This window comes from Lytechinus variegatus, chromosome 12 (genome assembly GCF_018143015.1).
Source record: "Lytechinus variegatus isolate NC3 chromosome 12, Lvar_3.0, whole genome shotgun sequence".
In the NCBI taxonomy this organism is placed as follows: Eukaryota; Metazoa; Echinodermata; class Echinoidea; order Temnopleuroida; family Toxopneustidae; genus Lytechinus; species Lytechinus variegatus.
The window spans coordinates 3,400,208-3,425,820 of record NC_054751.1 but is presented as its reverse complement, the minus strand read 5'-3'; the positions used below and the strand labels follow the sequence as shown (position 1 = coordinate 3,425,820).

The 25,613-nt window shown below is 38.7% G+C and overlaps 1 protein-coding gene across 1 annotated transcript; it reads left to right on the top strand.

Moving 5' to 3' along the window:
- Positions 1-664: 664 nt before the first annotated feature.
- Positions 665-25,324, top strand: LOC121425183 (cytochrome P450 2C15-like). The gene is made up of 6 exons (XM_041621188.1): positions 665-1,020; positions 6,459-6,709; positions 7,741-7,892; positions 8,071-8,681; positions 24,110-24,437; positions 24,858-25,324. Exons 2-6 carry the CDS (start codon positions 6,477-6,479, stop codon positions 25,034-25,036), a joined length of 1,503 nt encoding a protein of 500 aa, XP_041477122.1. The 5' UTR covers positions 665-1,020; positions 6,459-6,476; the 3' UTR covers positions 25,037-25,324.
- Positions 25,325-25,613: the final 289 nt, after the last annotated feature.

Below are 25,613 nucleotides of genomic sequence, written 5' to 3'. Positions count from 1 at the left end.
GACCCTGCGATTGATCATTGACCAGTGTTTCAAAACTACCCCTTTTTGGAAAATCAGTGTTTTTGATACCCTTAACGAGTGCACGCGCGGCCCGCTCGAAAATTGAAAAAAAAACACCCTTCAACGCGTACTTTTTTTTGGGGGGGGGTCACGTGTGTGTTCACCAATATATTTGACTGCCCCCGGGCCTAATTATGTTTTACTTCAAAAAGGTATTTCATTTTGAAAAAGGGCACATTTCATTAAAAAAGGGGATTTTGCATTTTGAAAGAGGGCACTTTTTCAGATGGGGATTTTTTTTTTTTTTGGGGGGGGGGGGCAAGTGCCCCCTGCTCCCCCGGTTCCACCGCTCCTGCATGCCTGTATCTTTTGTTCTCATGTTAATAAATAAGTTTCTCCAGGGCATTCCCTTCTCGATCGATGTCACTGCAAAACCCCCGATGTTGATTTAACCAGCCTGCATGTATACGTGTATGTCCACACCAGAGAAGTATTGAAACAACAACATTTTGGAATCAAACATGGTTTTACATCTATGGTTTTAAAACTAATTGGTGTTGTATAAACACCTATCTTGTGTTAGACTAAGTACCCAAACCGGTGTTTAACACTTCTCTGGTGTGGACATATTTAGATTTCGGGCTGGTGTTAAATCAACACCGGAGTTTTTCCAGTGTACTCTTCCAAAATATTACACTACCCCTCGCCGACAATTCCCGGATTTCCGCTAGGTATTGGCCATGTACTGATGTACGTACATATTACTGAGAAGAGACCAGCGCGCACATGTCTTTAAACTTGTTTGTTACATGATCGCTTGGTCAATATCCCTATAGAGAAAACGCTAATTTAATGCTCGTTGACAAACAAAAACTGGAATACGAGCACACAGTTGTGCTTTGCATAATTTCAAGGTGCCGGTGGTCTACAATTACTGCCAGCCAGCCACTTTTTCTGCAAGTCATACGAGCCTCAACAGTCATAACCACGAGCCCCGTTACAACCTGACTAAGCTAAGAGGTGAGTCGACTATGGTTTCACGTTGTTTGGTTTTATTTGTGTATTATTTAATCATATTCATAATAGTGATTACTTATTGCAGTATGCCTCACTGCATTTTAAGTGTATAGGTTCAGGTTGTTAATTATATATGGAGGCACCGTAGCTCAGTCGGTTATGTTTCAGATAAGATCGTAGATCTCAACGTGAGGGGTATATGCCTTAAAAATCAATATAATGATTGTGGGCATCAACGGAAAGACAAGACAAAACATATTGTAGAAACTGTGCGGCAGCGACAAAATTCAAATATTGATTTACTGCGTGCGTGCGGCAACTGGTGTGCATGGGCATATAAACTAGTCTGTTTTATAACTCCAATTCGTTTTATAATCAATCGGTCTTTTGGTTGTTAAATAATTATTCAGATAAAGTTTCTTAGGAATAAATTTGTAAATTCTATTGATAATAATAATAATAATGATAAAAATTATAGTAAAGAAATAGTCCGTGGAAAATTTCGGCGCGATGGGATTTATTGGCGGCCGCCTCGGAAAAGGGGTCCATCATACATCCTGCCGGCCGACCCAGTCTTCAATACATCTCAAATACGCCAGGGTGAAGTGCTTAGTTAAATTGTGGTATGGGCAGTGGCGTACCGTGGGTCACGGCATTGGGGGGGGGGGGCACCAGCAAAAATTTTGAGTCACTTAGTGAGCGTGCGAAGCGCGCCCAGTTGCCAGGTATACTGACCTATAGAGACATTTAGGACAGTGCCATTTAACGGATATGTATCTCACTTGTCAAATAATGCGAGCGCGAAGCGCGAGCTGAAAATTTAGGAAATTCAGACCTGAAGAGGGGCATTTTAAGTCTTGTTTGTAGGAATTCACGAAGACCATACGTAGTTCACTAACCGAATGATGCATGCGCGAAGCTCGAGCTGAAAATTTAGGAAATTCAGACCTGAAGAGGAGCATTTTAAGGCTTGTTTGTAGGAATTCACGAAGACCATACGTAGTTCACTAACCAAATGATGCGAGCGCGAAGCGCGAGCTGAAATTTTTTTATATTCAGATCAGAAAACGGAAATTTTGAGGACTGATTCTAGGAATTCTTGGAGAGCAGACATATTTCACCAATCCACTACTGCGAACGTAATCACGGACAGGAAATGTTTTATATTAAGACCTTAAAATAGGGCAGTCACTTTAAGCAGTCATGAAAAAGAAGCATACTATTGTACATAAAACAATAATAACTCGAAGTGCGAGGACATATATTTGGCAGTTTGGTGTATATTGACTTGAAAATGGGAGGTTTTAGTATAACAGGATTATATATTTCGGTCAGACAATGCAAGCACCAGGAACAATGAAGAGATAGGCCCTGAGCAAATCATGTTTCATTAAGTTATGAAAAAATTGTTTCTTATGTAATATAACATAACATAATTATGATATAATATAACATTATAATGAACAATAATGTCTTCTTTCCCACTACGTTTCTCTTCCTTTCTCCCTCTTTTTCTTTTCCTTTTCCCCGTTTTTTTTTGTCAGCCGATTGGGGGGCACGTGCCCCCCATGCCCCCCCCCCCGTAGTTACGCCACTGGGTATGGGCTAACACTAATGCCTTTTTGTCAAGGGCTTGAACTTAGATTTCCCTGTACGCATCCGGGGTACGCATATTTAATGGGAAAATGTGGGTTAGCATTTAAAGGACAGGGAGGGGGAGGTTCTTTCAAAATATAGCACATGAAGTAAAGGATGAGAATTAAAAATTTAAAGCGACATCATCCTTCACATGCAAGGCCCAGAAAATTTAAACACCTGCAGAAGCTAAGTGTTGCCTTAAAGGTCAAATCCACCCCTGAAAAAATGTTCGATAAGATACAGAAAACTCAAGCATAATGTTGAAAATTTTACCCCCAAAATAGTAAAGTTACGACATGTTAAAGTTTGGCTTATTTTTCACGAAACAGTTACACAACTCGGTGACATGCAGGGCCCTAGCTGGGAACAATTTTGTTTTATTTACCGTGGTTGTTGATGTAATTTGAAAAGCAAAAAAAGTGTGCTTTTACTCCAAAATGGAGGTAAAACTGGTGCCGATAAATTTCAAAGGGCAAAAAAAATTAGAAATAAAAAAATAAACTGAAGGTCATTTTGGTTATTTGCTTATTTGGATTGGTCATTTTCCCATTTTTACGCATCTTCCAGAATACCTGGGGTGATGCCTATATGGAAAAAAGGGTGTTTTCGCTTCAACACATCAATTTCTTTGATATACAACTATAACCGCCTTTCCACGGGTTAAACAAAATCATAATTTGATTGATGATTCCAGTGAAAAATAAGGCTAATAACGAGTTTTTAGCACGTGTGAAACCAAACTAGAATCACGAACGCCAATCACAATCACGAAATCAAATTCTACACCGGAGTTGAATTCCATGCAGGGCCTTTTCCCACGTGAATCTGAAATCATCATTGTAAAGATGATTGCTATTGTAATCGTGACTGTGATTAGCGTTCGTGATTCTAATCATGTTCTACTTTTCACTGGAGTCGTCATTCAAATTACTTTTTTTTACCGTGTGAAAGGGCGGCCAGTTAAGTTTGAAATTACGGTACGAATTTTCCGTGTGAAAGGTCCGATGATCTTTGAAGGACAATTCCATCCCAACAAAAACTTGATTTGAATAAAAAGAGAAAAATCCAACAAGCATAACACTGAAAATTTCATCAAAATCGGATGTAAAATAAGAAAGTTATGGCATTTTAAAGTTCATCTTCATTTCACAAAACAGTTGCACATCTCGGTCGGTATGCAAATGAGGAACTGATGACATCACTCACTCACTATTTCTTTTGTATTATATTATATGAAATATGAAATATTTTTTATTTTCTCGTCATTTTCATGTGAAATGAAGTTTCATTTTTTCCTGAACACGTGGAATTCCATTATTTTAACAATGATGCGAGCGCGAAGCGTGAGCTGAAATTTTTTGATATTCAGATCAGAAAAAGGGACATTTAAGGACTGATTTTAGGAATTCATGAACACTGATAAGAGCAGACATATCTCACCAGTCCTTTAATGCGAGTGCCAAGCGCTTGCTGATTTGGTTTGAATTACATCTAATCACATGAAGCACTTTTTGTAGTCATTGTAATCATGATTATCATACGCAGCTCACTATTGCGAGCGCGAAGCACGAACTGAAAATATAGGAAATACAAACCTGAAGAGAGGCATTCTAAGGCTTGTTTGTAGGAATTCACTAAGACCATACGTATTTCATTAACCAAATGATGCGAGCGCGAAGCGTGAGCTGAAAATTTTTGATATTCAGATCAGAAAAAGGGACATTTAAGGACTAATTTTAGGAATTAGTGAAGAGCAGAATATCTCACCAATCCTTTAATGCGAACGTAAGCACGGACAGGAAATGTTTTATATTAGGACCTTAAAATGAGGCGATCACTTTAAGTATAGTCATGAAAAAGAAGCATATGTCACTACATAAAACAATAGCTCGAAGTGCGAGGAAACATATTTGGTGTATATTGACTTGATTTGACAACGTCACGTCTCTCAAATATATTTGAAAACTATAGTGTTCCGAAAAAAATATTTGATCTATTATATCGAGTTAAACAGGCAATGCGAGCACCAAGAACAATGAAGACATTAAACTGTCATTTTTTCAGATCAAAATATCAAAGTTTTTGCTACAGATGTGATGCGAGCGCGAGCTGAAAATTTGTATATTCCAATCTGAAAAGCGGACATTTTAGGCACGATTTTAATAAAGAACTAGTTGGTATCTCGATCTCGCTTGCTGATTTCCGTGTAACATTACAATCTTAATTTATTTTAGTTGCACATGCGGAATTATTGGGGGGACAAAATGCTATGTTTGCCCCCCCCCATATTTTCATTGGTGGGGCGAACGCCCCCTAAACCCCCGCCCCAGGATCGACACCTCTGATCAGTAACATATTCAGTGCCAAGCCTAGGAACGCATGCTTATTGTCATTCAAATACTTAAAAAGAATAGAACAGACGACATTACAAATAAGGACATAATATTTAACCACAATTACTCGTGATAATTTCAACCTCTAAGCCTTCCCCGCTATAATCTCTATGTTTTTTCCCACCCCCCTCTCTGTCTCTCCACCTCTCTTATGTCTACTCTTCCTCCTTTTTCATCGGTAAACCTGGCAAAACTTTAGATATAAAAAAAAATTCAGCCAGACAAAAAGGAATGTTATAAAATGATGAATGAGAATAGTGCAGTTTCATTTTGCTTCTGATAAATTGAATGGAAAAAATATCTGTCGTTTGATTTCTTTTTAAAAAGCCTTCACGGTACACCTCCTACTAATTCGTAAATAGCATTGTTAGGCCGATAAAGACATAATGATATGATGAAATGCCTAACCGTGACATGCACTTCTAATTTAATCTATGTACATGCGGGGGCTTTTTGACAATTCATTGCATGGGGGTTTAAGGCTGGCCATATTTTACCTAGAGCTGTCATTTTTACCTCTCCAATTATGACCTCTGCCATTTTACCTCTGCCATTATTACCTCTGCCATTTTTACCTCTGCCATTATTACCTCTGCCATTTTTACCTCTGCCATTATTACCTCTGCCATTTTTACCTCTGCCATTTTTACCTCTGCCATTATTACCTCTGCCATTTTTACCTCTGCCATTTTTACCTCTGCCATTATTACCTCTGCCATTTTTACCTCTGCCATTTTTACCTCTGCCATTATTACCTCTGCCAATTTTACCTCTGCCATTATTACCTCTGTCATTTTTACCTCTGCCATTTTTACCTCTGCCATTATTACCTCTGCCATTATTATCTCTGCCATTTTTACCTCTGCCATTTTTACCTCTGCCATTATTACCTCTGCCATTTTTACCTCTGCCATTATTACCTCTGCCATTTTTACCTCTGCCATTATTACCTCTGCCATTTTTACCTCTGCCATTTTTACCTCTGCCATTATTACCTCTGCCAATTTTACCTCTGCTCTTTTTATCTCTGCCGTTTTTACCTCTGCCATTTATACCTCTGCCATTTTTACCTCTGCCATTTTTACCTCTGCCATTTTACCTCTGCCATTTTTACCTCTGCCATTATTACCTCTGCCATTTTTACCTCTGCCATTTTTACCTCTGCCATTTTTACCTCTGCCATTTTTACCTCTGCCATTATTACCTCTGCCATTACTACCTCTGCCATTTTTACCTGGCACCGTAGTTACGCCACTGACAACATTCATATAAAACGTTTGCATTTACTGTTTTGTATGGTGGATGTAACTGATTTCGAGGACACCAAAACGACTCGAAAGACATATCATCAAATGAAATAATAATGAAAAGTGTGATTGCCATTATTTTTTTCTCATGCTTATTGACTAGGTGAGAGACTCTGCCATCATGATAGCAGAGCTGGTGCATGGTGTCCATGAAGTCGGTTTCAGAAGTATTCTGCTCGGAATAACAACATCACTTCTTGTGGTATGGCTGATGAAAAGGGTTTCCAAACGAAGGAAGATAAATCTACCCCCGGGACCGATGCCTGTGCCGTGGCCCTTACATTTCATCACGGATCTCCTGTTGAAGGCTCGAGGTACCAACCCATTCGTATTGCTGGGGAAACTGGCTGAAAGGTAAATCTTGTAACCTAAAACGAAATTATTTATTCTCTTTTCACGTCCTTCACCCTCATCTCTCAATCTCACATGCATGAAATAACATACTTCGCTGGCGGGAGCCCCTGTTTACATCATGGACATGTTACATTCACATACCAGGGGCCAATGTTCAGTAGTCATCCGCATGTGGTGTCAAAAGATCATATTGCATCTTTTATTGATTGCAAAATCAGGCGAAACTGTGGTTAAAAAGGGCGAAGCGAGCAACGTAGTAGCTAATAAAGTCATTTAAGAAGTGATTTTGTCAAAAAATATAAATTTTTACGCTTGCTACTAAACTTCCCATAGGCCTACTTGCCCAAAACATACAAGTCTAAAATCTAAAAACAAAATACGCTACCCCAACCCTTCCCCATCAAATTGGCATGTTTTAGCAAAGCTGGAAACACAAACCGCCATAGCTTGAATCGTCGATATCTCGTTGTTGACTTTTCTGTTCTTATGGATCCATGTTCAAGCCATATTTATCATTTTTCTTTAAGTATATTTCAACAATGTTATTTCCATTTTTGTTTTTTGTACAATTATAACATGTATACCTATATGGAATTATGACGGATATTGTTTGTTTTAATGTTTGTAAAATGACCTGCTGTGAGTTGTATTAAATCCTGTATTGAAAAGGCTATCTTTGTTTTAATTAAATTGGGATTAAAGCATATCATGAGTATTCACTTCACTTTAATGATTTTGTGTTTGGTACATGATATTTATGGTGGATAGTGAATGTGTAAGTCCGAAGGATGAACTAACACTCTCATTTAATGTAAAACTGAATATGACTGTGAATCAGGATTTTACCCCACCCACGACAAAAAATCGAGGCTGAAGACCCCCCCCAAAAAAAAAAAATAGTAATGATAAATAAATAAATAAATGAATTTCCACGGGTATTTTACATCTAAATGTACGGGGACATGAACTAATGCTATAATGGAAATGTTGAAATTATCAGCCATAAAGTTTAGAAAATGATCTTTCTGCAGATACGGAGATATCATTTACCTCGACAACGGCGGACGTCGTTTTGTGTTTCTTGCGAATCCTGAGCTTGTTAATGAAGCGCTTGTCAAACAAGCTGATGCAACATCCGGAAGAGAAGACTTCTGGGAACTGAAAGCGGTCACTCAGTACCATGGTAAGTTTCCTGAAGTAAACCATTTCTTGTTCACATAATTTCATTTTTTATCATCACCGTCATTAGTATTACATTGTACTACCACGCCTATTATCATCAACATATTAGCTGGTTTTATTATGAAACTTATATGTAGAATATATGTGTAATATAAATTATTTGCTTTCTTGATTTTTAGGTGGAATAATTTTCTCCGAAGGAGTTGAATGGTTACAGCACCGACGTTTTGGTCTCGCAGCGCTGCGTAACTTCGGAATGGGTAAAAAGTCACTTGAAAACTCGGTCAACGCAGAGGCCCGGACCCTGAATGAAGTTTTATTGGAAAAGATCGGGAAACCATTTGATCCGTTTCTTATTGTGAACAATGCTGTATCCAACATTATCTGCGCCATAACATTCGGCCAGCGATTTGAATATTCGGATCCGAAATTCAAGGATATGATACAACGGATCAACTACTTTGTAGCCGAAGATCCGGGCGTCCTGTCGAATCTTCCCACCTTCATCAGCAACGCTCGTAGAAGAAATTTAGTGGCAGTCCGAAAGTACTTAGAAGAGGAAGTCATGGAACATAAGTCTACCTTTGAACCCGATCACGTCAGAGATATCATCGATTTATACTTGAAGGAAATAAACCGTGCACGGGAAGCAGGCGAGAAATGTGAACTGGATTTGTTAAAGGCATGGCCATTAGTTTTCGATTTCTTCTTGGCGGGAACGGAAACGACATCGACAACACTACTTTGGGCATTCCTCTTTATGGCAGGTCATCCAGAAATTCAAGAAAAGGTTTGAACTCCTGTAATTTTATAACTAAAAAGTTCATAATGTTATATTCAAGGAAATGGAATCTTTATATTTTACTTACTTTTTGTTTATTTCCGGCTGGATTGGCAAGACATTATGTAAAGTATTTTCGTTTAGAATGACTTAAGCCTCATTCCTGCCAGTACCACCACCAGACAACCTCCAGACGGCTACACTCTTTAGTGTCGGCTCAAACAGCTCACCCGACCATATGCATGTGTAGTTGTTAAGCTCTCTCGACCATCTGCATCTGATTCCTGTAGTTTAAGATCTTTAAACTATAGGTATGGGTTCAAGCTCTCACGACCATACCCATAGACTCTGCTCTACAAATAATTTCCTCCGTCGTCTGCTCCAGGCTTCCGTCTGTCTGCTTCAGACCAGTAACGACGTCTGCTCCGTATTGCAACCATGTCTGAACTCAATACATGCACGTCTGATTCCGTACTGCAACCACTTAACCCTATTTAGGCCGGGGTATTTTGGGAGTTCCTATGGCCGGGGGGGGGGGGCCTCCCAGGCCCCCCCCCTAAGATCTCGGCCGTCGACCGCGCGATCGCGCTGAAATTTGGCACGCGGGTTGTCTGGGACATAATCTACAAGATTGTATAGTAATTTATTACATGCGAATCGCTATTAAGTGATTATGCTAATTTATGCGTAATTAGTAAGCGAAATCATACTTTTTCCTCTAATTCCCTAAATAAAGCTCCAAATGTACTATTTTTTGGTATAGAAACTCTTTGTGGTGTCCTTAGCAAGAGTACATGAAAAAAATTGTGATATCAAATCATTTTCTTTGTATTATATTGTTTTTTTTGCATTTTCTTATGTATTTCTTTGTTTTTTTACCTTTTGTTTTTCATTGTTTTTTTCAATGAAATTTGTTGGGGACTCTTCTGTGATCATAAAAATCATAAAATGAATACATTTAGACTGGCAAAACTAAAAATAATCATACATTTATGAATTTTGGTTGAAAACACAATTTGCATTGACTTTGTACACGAAATCACGTTTTTGAGCAATTTTCGGTCTGACATGCACTTACATAATGTTGCGTAATTTCAGAACCACATACCCGGGTGACGCAAAATTGGTCTCAAAAGTTGCGCAAGACTCGAAAGTAAAAACTCAGCGAGCGGCGTGGTCAAAAAATTTCGCACGGCGAAAATATTGCGCGATTCGTTGAGGGGGGCCTCCGAGCCCCCCCCCCCGGCCTAGATAGGGTTAAATCTGTTCAGTACCGGAAACTACGTTTGGTTCTTCGACCATACCCATATGTATGGGTCCTTTTGCAGTCAGGCTCTCACGACCATACCCATCGCTATGCTGTACTTGTAGTTTCCACCGTTGTCTGCTCCAGACCTCCGACCGTCTGGTTCAGACCAGCAACCATCCGTCTCAGACCAACCCGTTTGCTCCAGACTCCGAACCGTCCACTTCCATACCAACCAGACTACCAAAAGAGCAAGCTCTGGTATAGTCTCTTGCTGGCGTGCGAAAGACCCAAAATACAATCCACAATGTGCTGCACCCAACCCAGATGAGGTAAATGGGTACCGGTAGGAAGTAATTCCTTAAGAAGCTGTGTGCGCTCAGATGAACGCCTTAGCCGGGTAATATAGGAGCGCCTTGAGCACAGAATAAGGTGGATGTGCGCAATATACATTAAATACCCTATATATAGGCCTACAGGCGCGCCGGAACACTTTCAGTTTTGGGGGGGCAAAATCCCGAAGGGGGCAAAATATTTTGACAGCGTGAGATACCGAAGCGATCGAGCGGGAGAGGCTATGGGACCCCCCCCCCCCACGGTAAGGATTTTGTATAAAAGTTGCGTTTCTAAGTGCATGAAAATGAATTTCTTGAGAATTAAACAGTCTTGGAGTTCTTTTTGCTCCTTCTGTTTCCTCCCTTCTGACCCAGCCTGGTGTTTCTTCATGACCAGGGTCGCAGTTCCAGCAAATTACGAGCCTTATTGCAAACGAAATTGTTTCAAACCAATGTTATATAGGCCTTTTAAAGACTTTAAGATGACAAACATGACCGTACGAGCCGGGGCCGCCGATCGAGAGGGCAAAATTCACAAAATTCACCAAAAGTGTGCACGAAATCCTTCAATTTTATTCTAGAAAATGCAAAAGCTCCCCATCACAAATCCCCTCGCTCTTACGTTTCTTCGAAAATTTAGGTCTTGCAGCCCCACCCACTCCCGGTTTTTTTATTTTTGCAAACGTCCATGAATAACAAAAGCTGGGATGAACCAGAGAACATAGCTGCCATCTCGATCTGATTAGTAACAGGCAAGGGCGCCGGAAGCGGGGGGGCAGGGGGGGCACTTGCCCCCCCAAATAAAATTTTGGGGGGGCAAAACGAGATTTTGCCCCCCCAATGTGCCCCCTGAAAGATGAAAAATGATAAATTATTTAAGGACAAAAGTAAATGAAGGCACTTTTCTGCCTGAAAATTGTCATTTCCATTGTCAAAAATGAAAAAAATTTGCCCCTGACGGGGCAAATACATTATCATATTAAGTCTCGCGTCTTTTGACGAACAGTTCCTCTGTGAAACATAGCTTTGATAAGCCCCTTTTCCATCTTATTACAGTGTGATAAAGTTTAACCTTTTAATGAATACATTTCAGACTAAAAGCGAATGGCAAATTGATAGTGGTCCACCAATGATTAGGTTTATAATTCTATAATGCTGGCTGTGTCGTCTAACAAACGCGCGGTAGCCCAGAAACGCTCAGATCGACCGGACCCGATATAACTAACGCGCGTGAACACTCAGGTTACTCGAGCAAGATATGGAATCTATGTCATAGCTATCAAGCCCAGAAACCATAACATCTCGAGAAACTTGTTTCAATTATTTCATTTTCAACTAAATTTAAATTTAGTTAATACAGTGATAACAATTAAGAAAGCGGTGTTGGAACGCGTCTGCCCGTCGAAGTCGAACCAAAGATCGTAGGTTCGAGTCCACCCTGGGCGAATGACTGAAGTCAGTGCGTTGTGTGTAAACGTCTCTTCCATGTTTCATAGATGCAGGCTATGTTACAATGGAAAACACTCCGTCCCTCGGATGTTAAATGGAGGCCCCGTGTAGAGGAGAGCCACCACCTTTTCACGTTAAGAACCCACTGCACTATTCGTATAATACCCTTTTCATAAACCTATCCTCCAATTAGCCGCCTAAGAGTAATGCGGATAATTCAATAAAAATTGCGTTCATAAACTCCGAAAATAAGCCGCATTATTTTTACGAGCGCCCGTCCTGAAAAAGGCGGATAATCGCCATGACAACTGGACACGCCCCCTCCGATGCGGTTGTGTTGGAAAAGGTTGACCTTGTGACCGCACCATGGCAATTATCCGCATTATTTGGAAATGCGTTCATAAACTCAAAATCTTGTCCCGATGCTGCTATTATGCGGATAATAGCAGCATCAGAGTAATGCGGATAACTCTTGTCCTCCTCCAATTTTACGACCAAATTATGCTGCTATTAGCCGCCTAATTCATTTTAATGGGGTTTATGAAAGGGGTATAAGAGTAGGGGGAAACCCCGGTGTCGAGGTCCACCTGCACCCCCCCCCCCTCCAATCAGTTATATCGGGAGGAGAGACCTGTGGATCGATCATAGTGATTCAGTTCGCTTTTCGCCTCCCAGGCACAGGTGACGCCAAACAAATAATAATAACAATTCAGTGCCCTAAAGAAAATACCAAGGTCATTTCAACTCAATATAGACATGTTATCAGAAAATTACACTCAGAATAATCATGTGTAGAGGATTATAATTTATAATTTGTCAAAATGGTGAATCCCACTCGAAAGCAACTTAGCGATAATGTTTGGACATGAACAAAATAAAATCATCTGTGAAAGTGTCTTCTTGACCAGAAGATATTATCCGAGATATGAATAAAAATGTAAATAATATAAAAGAAAAAATAAGCGTTACAGTAATGCTCTACTATATATAAAAAAATCTTAAGATATTTTCACAGTCCCGTATTTCCTCTATTCCTTTTCATTGGCATGATTGGAAGGCGTTTTGTCTGATACTATTTCAGCTCATATATAGCACTTATGTAGTTTAGATTCCAAAACTTCTTCCCATTACCTGTTACTATCAGATCGAGATGGCAGCTATGTTCTCTGGTTCATCCCAGCTTTTGTTATTCATGGACGTTTGCAAAAAAAAAACAACAACCCGGGAGTGGGTAGGGCTGCAAGACCTAAATTTTCGAAGATACGTATGAGCGAGGGGATTTGTGATGGGTGAGCTGTTGCATTTTCTAGAATGAAATTGAAGGATTTTGTGCACACTTTTGGTGAATTTTGTGAATTTTGCCCTCTCGATCGGCGGCCCCCGGCTGCGTAAGGTCATGTTTAGTCATCTTAAAGTCTTTAAAAGGCCTATATTACACTGGTTTGAAACAATTTCGTTTGCAATAAGGCTCGTAATTTGCTGGAATTGCGACCCTGGTCACGAAGAATCACCAGGCTGGGTCAGAAGGGCCGGCCGGAGGAAACAGAAGGAGCAAAAAGAACTCCAAGACTGTTTAATTCTCAAGAAATTTATTTTTGAATGCACTTAGAAACGCAACTTTTATACTCCATTTTACACAAAATCCTTACCGTGGGGGGGGGGGGGGTCCCATAGCCTATCCCCCTCGATCGCTTCGGTATCTCACGTTGTCAAAAATATTGTGCCCCCTTCGGGATTTTTGCCCCCCCAAAACTGAAAGTGTTCCGGCGCGCTTGGTAACAGGTAATGGGAAGAAGTTTTGGAATCTAAAATACATATATAAGTGCTATATATGAGCTGAAATAGTATCAGACAAAACGCCTTCCAATCATGCCAATGAAAAGGAATAGAGGAAAATACGGGGCTGTGAAAATATCTTAAGATTTTTTTTTATATAGTAGAGCAGTACTGTAACGCTTTTTTTTTATATTCTTTACATTTTTATTCATATCTCGGATAATATGAGTCCGGTCAAGAAGACACTTTCACAGATGATTTTATTTTTTCATGTCTAAACATTATCTCTAAGTTGCTTTCGAGTGGGATTCACCATTTTTACAAATAATAAATTATAATCCTCTACACATGATTATTCTGAGTGTAATTTTCTGATAACATGTCTATATTGAGTTGGAATGACCTTGGTATTTTCTTTAGGGCGCTGAATTGTTATTATTATTTGTCTGGCGTCACCTGTGCCTGGGAGGCGAAAAGCGAACTGAATCACTATGATCCACAGGTCTCTTTTCCCGATATAACTGAGGGGGGGGGGGGGGGGTGCAGGTGGACCTCGACACCGGGGTTCCCCCTATACGAATAGTGCAGTGGGTTCTTAACGTGCAAGGGTGGTGACCCTCCTCTACACGGGGCCTCCATTTAACGTCCTATCCGAGGGACGGAGTGTTTTCCATTGTAACATAGCCTGCATCTATGAAACATGGGAGAGACGTTTACACACAACGCACTGACTTCAGTCATCCGCCCAGGGTGGACTCGAACCTACGATCTTTGGTTCGACTTCGACGGGCAGACGCGTTACCGACTGAGCCAACACCGCTCTCTTGTTATCACTGTATTAACTCAATTTATATTTAGTTGAAAATGAAATAATTGAAACAAGTTTCTCGAGATGTTATGGTTTCTGGGCTTGACAGCTATGACATAGATTCCATATCTTGCTCGAGTAACTAGTGTTCACGCGCGTTAGTGATATCGGGTCCGGTCTGAGCGTTTCTGGGCGACCGCGCGTTTGTTAGACGACACAGCCAGCATCATAGAATTATAAACCTAATCATTGATGGACCACTATCAATTTGCCATTCGCTTTTAGTCTGAAATGTATTCATTAAAAGGTTAAACGTTATCACACTGTAATTAGATGAAAAGGGGGCTTATCAAAGCTATGTTTCACAGAGGAACTGTTCGTCAAAAGACGCGAGGCTTACTATGATAATGTATTTGCCCCGTCAGGGGCAAATTTTTTTCATTTTTGACAATGGAAATGACAATTTTCAGGCAGAAAAGTGCCTTCATTTACTTTTGTCCTTAAATAATTTATCATTTTTCATCTTTCAGGGGGGCACATTGGGGGGCAAAATCTCGTTTTGCCCCCCAAAATTTTATTTGGGGGGGCAAGTGCCCCCCCTGCCCCCCCGCTTCCGGCGCCCTTGTAGGCCTATTATTATTATTAACATACAAGGAAATCTAACTACAGTCGTCGCAAAGGACTAGAAGTCCATCCTAGGTCATATCAATTTGTTGTGTACAAAAAACGCTCCTTTTATAAGGCATAGAAATTGGACGTTTAACGCACAATACGCGCCGCTGTCTTCGCATCGTGCAGGCAGTCTACGTGTATAGTGGCGGGCTGCTACATTGCGGTGCAGGGGTGTTCAACTTACATATCGTGAGCGCACTCAGCTGCGTGTTTTCACTTCTTCTCCTTTCTCTCCTTTTCTTGTCATTTTTCCTCGCATTACTTGTTTTCATAAATTTCCCTCTCACTTTCCTTGTTTTCTCACTCCCTTCAGTTTTGTAACTCTTCTTGATCACTTGCATTCATTGGCACACCCCCCGGTCAAAAATGGTACGGTCCTATCCAACATACACTCAAGTCGTTGCTGTACGAATAATGAAAACGTGCAAAATTCTTCACGCGCTGCGTTGCCTAGCTATGCGTGTGTACTGTGTACACACAATGCCATCGGCTGAACCCGCCAAACTATAGTGACCAATTATTGCAAAAGCTTTTGCAAATGTGAAAAGTGACAGAGGTTTTTTTTATCCAATCAAAATCATTCTTAGGTATTCGCAATCTACAGCATTTTCTACAAAATGTCTTTTTTGATAGGGTCTATTGTGACGTATATATTTTTTTACAACAATGTGAAGTCGCACCAAACGTTTCGTTTCCCGCACTTGCCCATTGGCTCATGTACAAATGGATTTCCAAAATCATCAAGAAAGGTTCCAAAAACCTCAAAAGTGACAGAACTTAATTTGACTAAAATTAAATGAAAATCATATCATGTTCAAGGTGAGAATCTGCTCTATTCTATTCTGTTTTGATAGATCACCTTGTTGACGCGTTTGGGAGATGTCTTAGCAAATCCCTCAAAAACGGCGTATTTTCTATGATTCTCCATAGGGAAATAATTTAACACGCTACGCACTGCAAAAAAGGAGCGCAAACAAATTGATATGTTCCTCGTGGAAAGACATGCGAACGATCATATAAATCATTTCGTTCGCATCCATCTTAAGTTTTATCTTATTAGATAGCGAATCCACACCAATCTGCATACTATACGTGCAATGCACCCCGTGTATTTCAACAGGTCATTGGTTGGCTGGTGTTGGAGTTAAGTTGGCGCTTTTCAAACTAGTAGATTATCTGCGCCAGGTCATTCTCCGAATTGCTTAATTCCCGTTCAATGTCCTCGGCGTTAGACTAGTCTGACCTGTCATATAGCGAGGTGCAATTATGATTAGTTACCTCCACCAATAAAGTGTGCGTTTATGTACTTCACAGTATGCAAACTTATATAAGAAGCTAGGTCGAAGGTCAATTTTAGTAGTCTAAGAATTATTACATCACTAATCATCAGAACAAAAGGAAGAGAGAGAGAAAGAGATGGAGAGAGATCAATTGAATATTCTTATTCGAATCTCTTTTTCCCCATATAATTCAGGATGACATTATAATCTGCAAATTTCTTCCCAACAATGTTGCTAGATCTGATTGGCTTGTCTAATTTCAGGCTTCTTAGCATAATTCTTCTTTCTCTCTCATATTTCTTACATTGTAGTAAAAAGATGTTCTATTGTCTCAGGAACCTGACAATGGGAACATAGACCATTATCATGCTGATTACATTTATACATATAATAATTCAATTTACATTTTCCAAGTCTTAACCGGTGCATCATAGTCTCTTGAAACCGAATGAGATCTTGATAGCTAATTGTATCTGCCACGTTGGGTTGGATGCTAAATGAATGTCTCTCTATGGATGAGAATAACCATTGAGCCTGCCAAATTTCTTTATAAATAAAAAACATGTGGTTTTTCCATTCCTCTTTGATATATGGAATGTTTAATTCAACTTGTTCTTTTGATGCTCCTTTTTTGCTATAAGGTCTGCCACTTCGTTCCACAATGGGATGGTATCCATTCAAAATTGACGTAAATATCTGATGATTGTAAAACTTTGATTTTGTACAAGATATCAACAATAATATTGTTTTGTATTCGATTGCTTTTGAGTGATTGAAGAGCTGACAATGAATCTGTAAAAATCACCACGGACATACCTCTGATATCTCCTAGCCAGTCAAGTGCCATTACCATTGCTGTTAATTCGGCTCTATATACTTACAGAATTTAATCTATAGAATCTTTTAATATCCAGTTCTGGTATAAAAAGCCGAGCCGGTTCACTTGTCTTCTTGTTTTGATCCATCTTTCCATCTTGTATGTATCCTTTCTGAGACAGTTTTTCATATCTTGTTCTAAGTTACGTTGTTTATTGATAATCTTATGGATGTAGTAAGATATATTGGGTATTTCATATGACCAAAAAGGTTCTCGTAATATTATTTGGCTTAGTTGTTCAATTTGGATCTCTTCATTTGGCTTACATGCTCTAACTACAAGTGGTCCACGACCCGATTTCTAAGTAAATGGATCAATATACCAGGAAGGTTCGATAATTTCCAAAGTAGGATGATGAGTATCTCTATTTGCTAAAAAGATAAAACATGTATTTGTCAACAGACAGTTCTCTTCTTAGTTGTAAAGGTCTTTCACCATATTATACCTGCAAGCCGTTTTCGATGAGGGCGCATCTGTGTGAACAGGCTATGACACTTCTACCTCTGAAATGACCTTTGAATTTCACATTTTTTGCTATCATTGGAGTGCATCATTAGGATCCATGTGATATATAGTACACTGGTAATTACTATTCGTTAATCTTTTAGTGTGTTTCTTCAGTATTGTGACGTTTTTTCAAGAAACATCTTTCGTTCGTTTGAACTCATACTAGTAATGTTGAGTATAAATGGCGCCGGGGACTATATACAGCAACAAGCATAAAGGAGTACCAGGAACATCATCATTCGCCTACAAACTCCCAAAGAACATAACTGTTGCAAGTATAAACTTTTGTCTCCAAATATCATATGATTCGATTTTGTTTACCATATCTGATGAAGTAGAGGAATCTACTATTCTGAACCATTTGACTAAGGTATACCCAAACTTGAATATTGAAATTGGACGCCATTTCGTATCGTCATTCTACAACGAAGTAAAGAAGGTCAACGGTCATGACTCCCCTCATTGTCTACCTTCTCCGAATCTGAACAAAGAAACTCACCCAAATGACGACATCGAAGCGGAGATTTCTTCAAAAGATGATGTGCCTGAACGAAATACAACAAAGGAATCTGTAGAACTCATACCCAATCACGTATCTTCGCAAAGCGGATTAGAGGAGCAACTACTTGACTATCGCAAATCCCAAACTTCTCGTTTCCGGTGGCATGTCATAAGGTGGTCCAATTTCGTGAACAGGGTAAAAATGGTCAAAAATTTTATTTTTTGATATGTTATAGCTATTACCATTCTCTAAATAATGAAAAAGTTTTAAGTCTCAAATACCTTTATTTTTCCTTAAAATGACTAATTAACAGCTAATTATTACATAGACGTCAATGTAAATGTGAATTTTGAAATGTGTTTTTCTCAAATTGGACCTGCTGCACATAAAATGGTGTCAAAAGTTAATGCAACGTTGGATCACCCTAGTATTTTGCAGTTATAATCTTTAAACATCAATAATTAAATCTGTACCAAAAATCAAATAATCATCTATTATTGTATGCATATTAATTATACTAATTAATTAACAGTATTTAATTTCACATTTTTGCCCCCAAAATACCTGTCACTGTATTTATATGCTTGGCAAAATGACAATATCATGGGTAGAAATGTTTGTTGCAATGATACACAACATTTGCACTAAAAATTAAGATTACAAATTAGATAATTAACCAAATCTCTCCGGTTTACTAATTGATAAGGTTGCAGATCAGAGCTGACATACACATGTATTCCATTGCTGCATATTTTCAAAATTGTCAAATTTTTATGACATTTAGTTGTTCCCTGCTTTAAAACGCCCAAAAATATGAGGATAACAGTCATATTACATATCATAGTAAGTTGTTAATTAGGTTTAATTAATATTTCATCATTTACCACATCCACCGGCTCCGCATCCACCGGCTCCGCCACCCCTGTTACTTCAAACTTAATGTGCTATAGTTTTTGTTCCTGATATTGTATTGATTTAATTCATAGTAATATATTTAGCCTATAGTTCTAGCTTCAAAATGAGATATTACTCAATAAATTTGGTCAAGATGCTGTGATGTAGCAACAATTTATCCATGGCACCGTGTGGAAAATTGTTCATACGCCACCCTTTTTGCATACCCAACTTATGAAATGCGACCTTCCATGACTACAAAAGGACACATGCCGATAGCCTCTTGATTGGTGACTCCATGCTTCGTCGTATACAACCAACAAAATTGTCCCGATCTCAACGAATTATTTGCAAAACTCTTCCAGGAGCTCGTGTTGATGACATTAGCGATGAAGCGGTGAGATTGGCCAATTCTAGTAATGTGAGTGAAGTTATATTCCACATTGGCACCAATAATCTTTATCAGAATGATGCCTCAGAAATCGCAACTAAAATCGAAAGTGCAGCTATACATGTACTCGAATGTTGTCAAACGGTTACTCGAATAACGATAAGCAGTATAATCCAGAGACGTCAAAGTGTCCTTATATCTACCACCAATAAGGTCAATGACCTCTTGGAAATTATCTCGAAGAAGCATGACTGGAAATTCATTGACAACAGGAATGTTGATCCGAGCTTGCACATCGGTCCTGATGGAGTGCATCTTAATGACCTCGGGGTCCGCATCCTTGCAAGGAACTTCATCTCCCATCTGAAGGGAATCACCCACCGAGATGATCCAAGTCCGGAACCGCTTCAGGATCTCCATTATGTTCAACGCCATGTTCAACGTCAACGCTCGCAACAGAATGTGAAATATGATGACACAATTACGTATCACGAGGATTTCCCCCTACCAGATGGAAGAACTGGATATCATCATCGGTATGACAACCCTTATTACGGTCCACGTTGGGCTGCCTCATTGGGCCACTCCGGAAGTGATGATGATTTTTCCCATCCATATGTTCATGTAACTCCGAGTACCAACCGTGTACCCTATCATAACTATCAGCCATTATCGAATGAGATACAGCTAGACAGTTCTCATCACCCAGATTATACTTACCTTACACCTCATGAGTACACCGGATGCTACAACTGCGGAGAAAAGAATCATACACAAAAAGTATGCCGATACCCAAGCAGACTGCAATGTTTCAAGTGCCTCAACTACGGCCACAAATCAAAATTCTGTTCTTATGTGACAAATTATTGAGTTGCCGGCAAGGAAGACCTAGCCGTTAATAATGACAACATAGGTCAACAAACTTTAAGTGCAAGTTTAAACGATTGTATTGAAAACTGTAATTGTACATGCTGTTTATTTCGTTTATTACCATTCCATGACACCAATTTTCATGTGAACGATAATTTTGAAACTGACAAAATTTTAACTAAAGATAGTTGCATTCAGTTATCTGATGGCAAAATCCCACGATTTAAAAAGGGATTGGTTTTTGCGTCACTAAATATTCGTGGTCTAATCAACAAAATAGACAACCTCAGGTATTTACTTTCAGATGCCATAAATGATATTGATTTTCTATGTATAAACGAGTCATTTTGTGATCAAACTATATGTAATGATGAAATATCCCTTGAAGGGTTTGATGTTGAACGAAATGACCGAACCCGCTCTGGCGGTGGCATTGTGGTTTACATATCAAATCGTCATAGATACACCAGACGTATTAAATTTGAAGATAGCAATTTAGAAATAATTTGTCTACAGGTACATTTACAGTTCCAAAAAGACGTGTATGTAATTGGCTTATACAGGCCGCCATCTACGGGAGTCGAATTCTTTGACAAACTCTCTGATGTATTAGAAAGATTGCAATGTTCCCCAGTGAACAACAATCGAGAAGTGTTTATTCTTGGTGACACAAACTGTGATTACTCAATGAACGCTAGAAACAGCGTTTCTAAAAACGATGAAAAATTTCTCACCCGTAAATGAAGATATGGTAAAAAAGGTTTTCAATTTGTTAAAAGAATCTAAAGCGTTCGGTTTGGATGGCATCGGAGCGAAACCGTTAAAGATTTCAATTCAAACTGTTCTACCTTACATTACAAATTTCATCAATCAATCCTTTTTGGAGAGCACCTACCCTGATGAATGGAAATGCGCAAAAGTCTTACCCATTTATAAAAAAGGTGACACTTCAAATTTAAGTAACTATCGCCCAATTTCAATTCTCCCCACGATAAGCAAAATAATTGAAAGACTTGCCCATCAACAATTCTACGATTATCTCACCAAAAAGTCAATCTTGAGTAAAGTACAATTCGGTTTCCGACCGGGTCACTCAACCGCAGCCGCTTTAGCTTCAATGACGGATCACTGGTCTAAAGCAATAGACAATGGTCAGCTTGTGTGTGCTGTTTTCATTGATCTTAGACGTGCGTTTGACTCTGTCAACACGAATGTACTGCTAAATAAGCTCCAGCGTATTGGCTGTTCCGATAAAACACTTAGATGGTTTAACTCTTATCTCAACATGAGATTGCAATGTGTTCAATATAACAAATCTATTTCTGAGAAAGAAAGTGTGTCTATCGGAGTACCACAAGGATCCATATTAGGTCCGCTACTCTTTCTAGTACTTATTAACGACCTGCCGAATGTAATAAAGAATGGTCAAGTTACAATGTATGCCGACGACACAACATTATTTTTATCAGGATGTGATATAGATAGTATGAAATTGGCTTTACAAGAAGATGTAAATGCTTTAAACCAATGGTTAAAATTAAATAAATTGATTCTCAATGTTGAAAAGACAAATATGATGATTCTGGGATCAAGACAAAGAATGAACAAATATAATAATTCAGATTCAGATATCTCTATCACGTTTGATGGTAAAGTAATAAATAAGGTTCACTCCACTAAGTGTTTAGGTGTCATAATAGACGATAAACTTCTTTGGCATGATCATGTAGAACACGTCAGTAAAAAAGTATGTGCTGCTCTCGCCATACTGAAAAGGGCTAATCCATTCATTGATGTTACCACTGCTAAACTGATCTATAACTGTTTAATCCAAAGTCAAATTGACTATTGTTGTGAGGTATGGGGTTTAAGATTTATCACACAAACAAATCAAATAATAAAACTTCAGAAACGTGCTGCCAGAATAATACTCAAAGCAAACGTCCTCACCCCTTCTGATCAGTTATTTAAAACACTTGAATGGTTCTCCTATCCCCAAAGAGTAATGTATTTTCGATGTATATTTATATTTAAGAGCTTAAATAATTTATCTTCCGACTTTTTTAACGAAAATTTTAAATTAGTATCCGAAAAACATAACGTAAATACAAGATCCGCCTCCAATCTACTACTCGATGTCCCAAAATGCAATACTGAATACTATAAATGCTCATTCATTATTTCCTCAATATCAATGTTCAATTCCTTGCCCCTTCATTTAAAAACCCTATCCACACTCTCTAGTTTTAAAAAAGAACTGAAATCATATATAATGTCCAGCAAATGTTAAAATGTCAATGATTCTTGTACCACAAATATTTTAGTGATAATTTTTCATGCCTTTCTGTCTTCTAATAATTATGTATGATTTATATGTTTTTACCTTGTTTTACATTGTATGTTTTACCACTTGTATATACATGTACTGTTTTTATGCTTTTAGGGCCCCTTTTGATACCAGCTTTTGCTGAAAGGGCACCCTATTGAAATATTGTTTAATAAATAAATAAATAAATAAATAGAACTCACATCCGTAGTCTAATATGCTTCTAATAAGACCTTACATAAAGAATCGTTTTATTTTTTCCCCAACTTTTTCCTGCTATACACCGTAACAAATTGATTCTTTTTTAACATTTGAGTTTCATTTAATCGAGGTGCTTTTTCCAGGTGAGTTTCACATCATACCAGAAACTTATATTCTTTGTATTGTGGTACAGAGTTATCTCTAACCTTGATATTTACCTCTATATGCTCCCTATTGGTAAAAATCATAACGGCAGACTTTTAAGGAGAAATAATCATACTCCAGGTTGAGCACCACTATTCAATTTCTTTTAAAGCTTTCTGCATTTTCTTTTGTAAAAGATCAAGATTTCTGCCTGAGCATCATCATTGGCATACATAGAGATTTTTACTGATTTTTCTATCAGTTTTAGATCATTCAACATTACATTGAACAAAATTGGACTAATAACATTACCTTGGGGCGTTCCATTTTCCAGAACAATTTTGTGAAGATAATTGGCCATTATTTTTTACTTTGCAATATCGATCTTGTAAAAATGAATTAATCCACTGTAGCATTTTTCCTTTTATACCAGCTTGATGACATTTAAATACCATTCCCTTTCTCCATAAAAGGTCGTATGCCTTTTCAAGGTCAATGGAAAAAGAACATACTCCTTGTTAGCTAATCTTTTCTGTATGTCCGTTTCTAATCTAAGGAGCTGATTTAAAGAACTCCTATATTTTTCTCAATCCTGCCTGTGTTGGTGTCAGGATACTGCATCGCTCCATGAACCATATTTGTAACCATTCTTTCTATCAGTTTGGAAAAAGTCGATGTCAAGGAAATAGGTCGATATGAAACAGGGTTCGTTGGATATATACCTGGTTTAAGTACGGGGATCTGGGTAGAATAATGCCAATCTGAGGGTAGAATTGAGGAATTCCAAATGTTATTTACTAAATATGAACTGAGCTATTTTTGGTAGGTGTTGTATCGTAATTGATTTTATACCATCTGTTCCTGCTGCAGAATTTTTCATTTCTTTAACAGCGCTTGTTACTTCATTATATGTAAAATCATCATCAAGAGGTGATTCAGAGGAGCAGCTTTCTTCGATCGTAGTTTGTATTACATTTTCAAATAATATTCGTCTAATAATCTCGTCATTGTCTAAGCGATTGTCTATCGTTTTAAAAGCCTTAGCAACCAATTCTGCCTTTTCCTGAGCATTAGCTACTGGTGTATTGTTTTCAGTTAAAAACATAATCATAAAAATCATTTAGATGTCACCCACCTTTCTTCTTTTTTTTCCTTCTAGGTCGTAAATGAGATGAAATTAGTTATTGGGTCCGGTGCCACACCTCGATTCGAAGATCGCAAATTGATGCCATATACGGAGGCAACACTTATGGAGGTTCTCCGATATCGTCCAATCGCCCCTACTGGTGTTCCACATCGGGTAACCTCTGATATAAAGGTCAAGGATTACGATATCCTTGCAGATGTCAACATTGCTATCAACATCTTGTACATTCATCATAACCCTAAAATATGGGGTGACCCGGAAGTGTTCCGACCTGAGCGTTTCTTGTCTGAGGATGGGAAGTCTGTTGTTAAACATGATGCCTACATGCCATTCGGCGCTGGTGAGGATTTATATGCCCAAATTAATTTTCTTCACCGCCTATATCCGCGAGATTATGCTGACAGTCACAGATAATAGTATTCTCTCTCAATGAAATACTCTCTAGCAACAAATAAACAATCTGAATCGTTAGACATTATTATTGTTCAATGTGAGATCAGAGGTCGTTTGAGGTTAAAAGTTGAAGTTTACTGGCAATATATATATTGTGTTAAGTATCTTTGTAACGTTGCCCCCTTTTCGATTAAACTGGGGTCAGATGCACTAGGGGACATTCATGTTATGTTGGAGGTCACATGGTTAGGTCAAAGGTCGTTTGAGGACAAACGTTAGAGTTTTCATCCTAATCTTATTTTGGAATAAAGTCGGGGTTTTTTTAAGCTATAACGGTATGTGAATGCTTTGTTTACATTAAACACAGGGCGTCGAGTTTGCCTCGGTGAGCAATTGGCCAAGATGGAAATGTTCCTTTTCTTCACCAACATTCTTCAGCAGTTTATAATCACCTTACCTCCTGGAGTTCTACCAAACTATGACTTTGGCCATCGTGTTACCACCCTGGTTCCCAAGGCATATGAAATCATCCTAGAGGAGCGTTAGAATGCCAAATGATGGCTACACATCTCGCACAAATCCATGCACCACCAACGTTGACTGTGATATAATTATGAGCCAGCCATCGCATCTCTTCGTGATAAGCCTTTGCAAGAAACTTCCAAAAACAAATCCCAAATCAAGCATTCAGTGGGCGTTGCAGTTGAAGTTGGGCAGTCGTGATTGAACACCAACAAACTACGTTTAATCAAAGAGTTGACGCTTTATACGTGTCGATCAAGGAAGAGAAGAAACAAGAATAAAGAGAAAAAAAAGGAAAGGAAAGAAAAAGAAAAAGGGAGAAGTAAAGGGGGAAAGAAGAGAAAAAAAGAGAGGAAGAGGGAAAAGGAAGAAAAAAAGGAGAAAGGGGAAAAGAAAAGAAGAAGAAAAGGAGGGGAAGGAAGAGAAGAAAAAGAGAGAGGAAGATGGGAAGAAAGAGAATAAAGAGAGAGAGAGAGGGAAAAGAAGAAAAGAAAAAAGAGAGGGTAAGGGGGAAAGGAAGAGAAGGAAAACGAGAAGAGAGAGAGAAGGAAAGAAAAGACGAAAACAAAGAGAAGAAAAGGGGAAAGAAAAGATGGGGGAA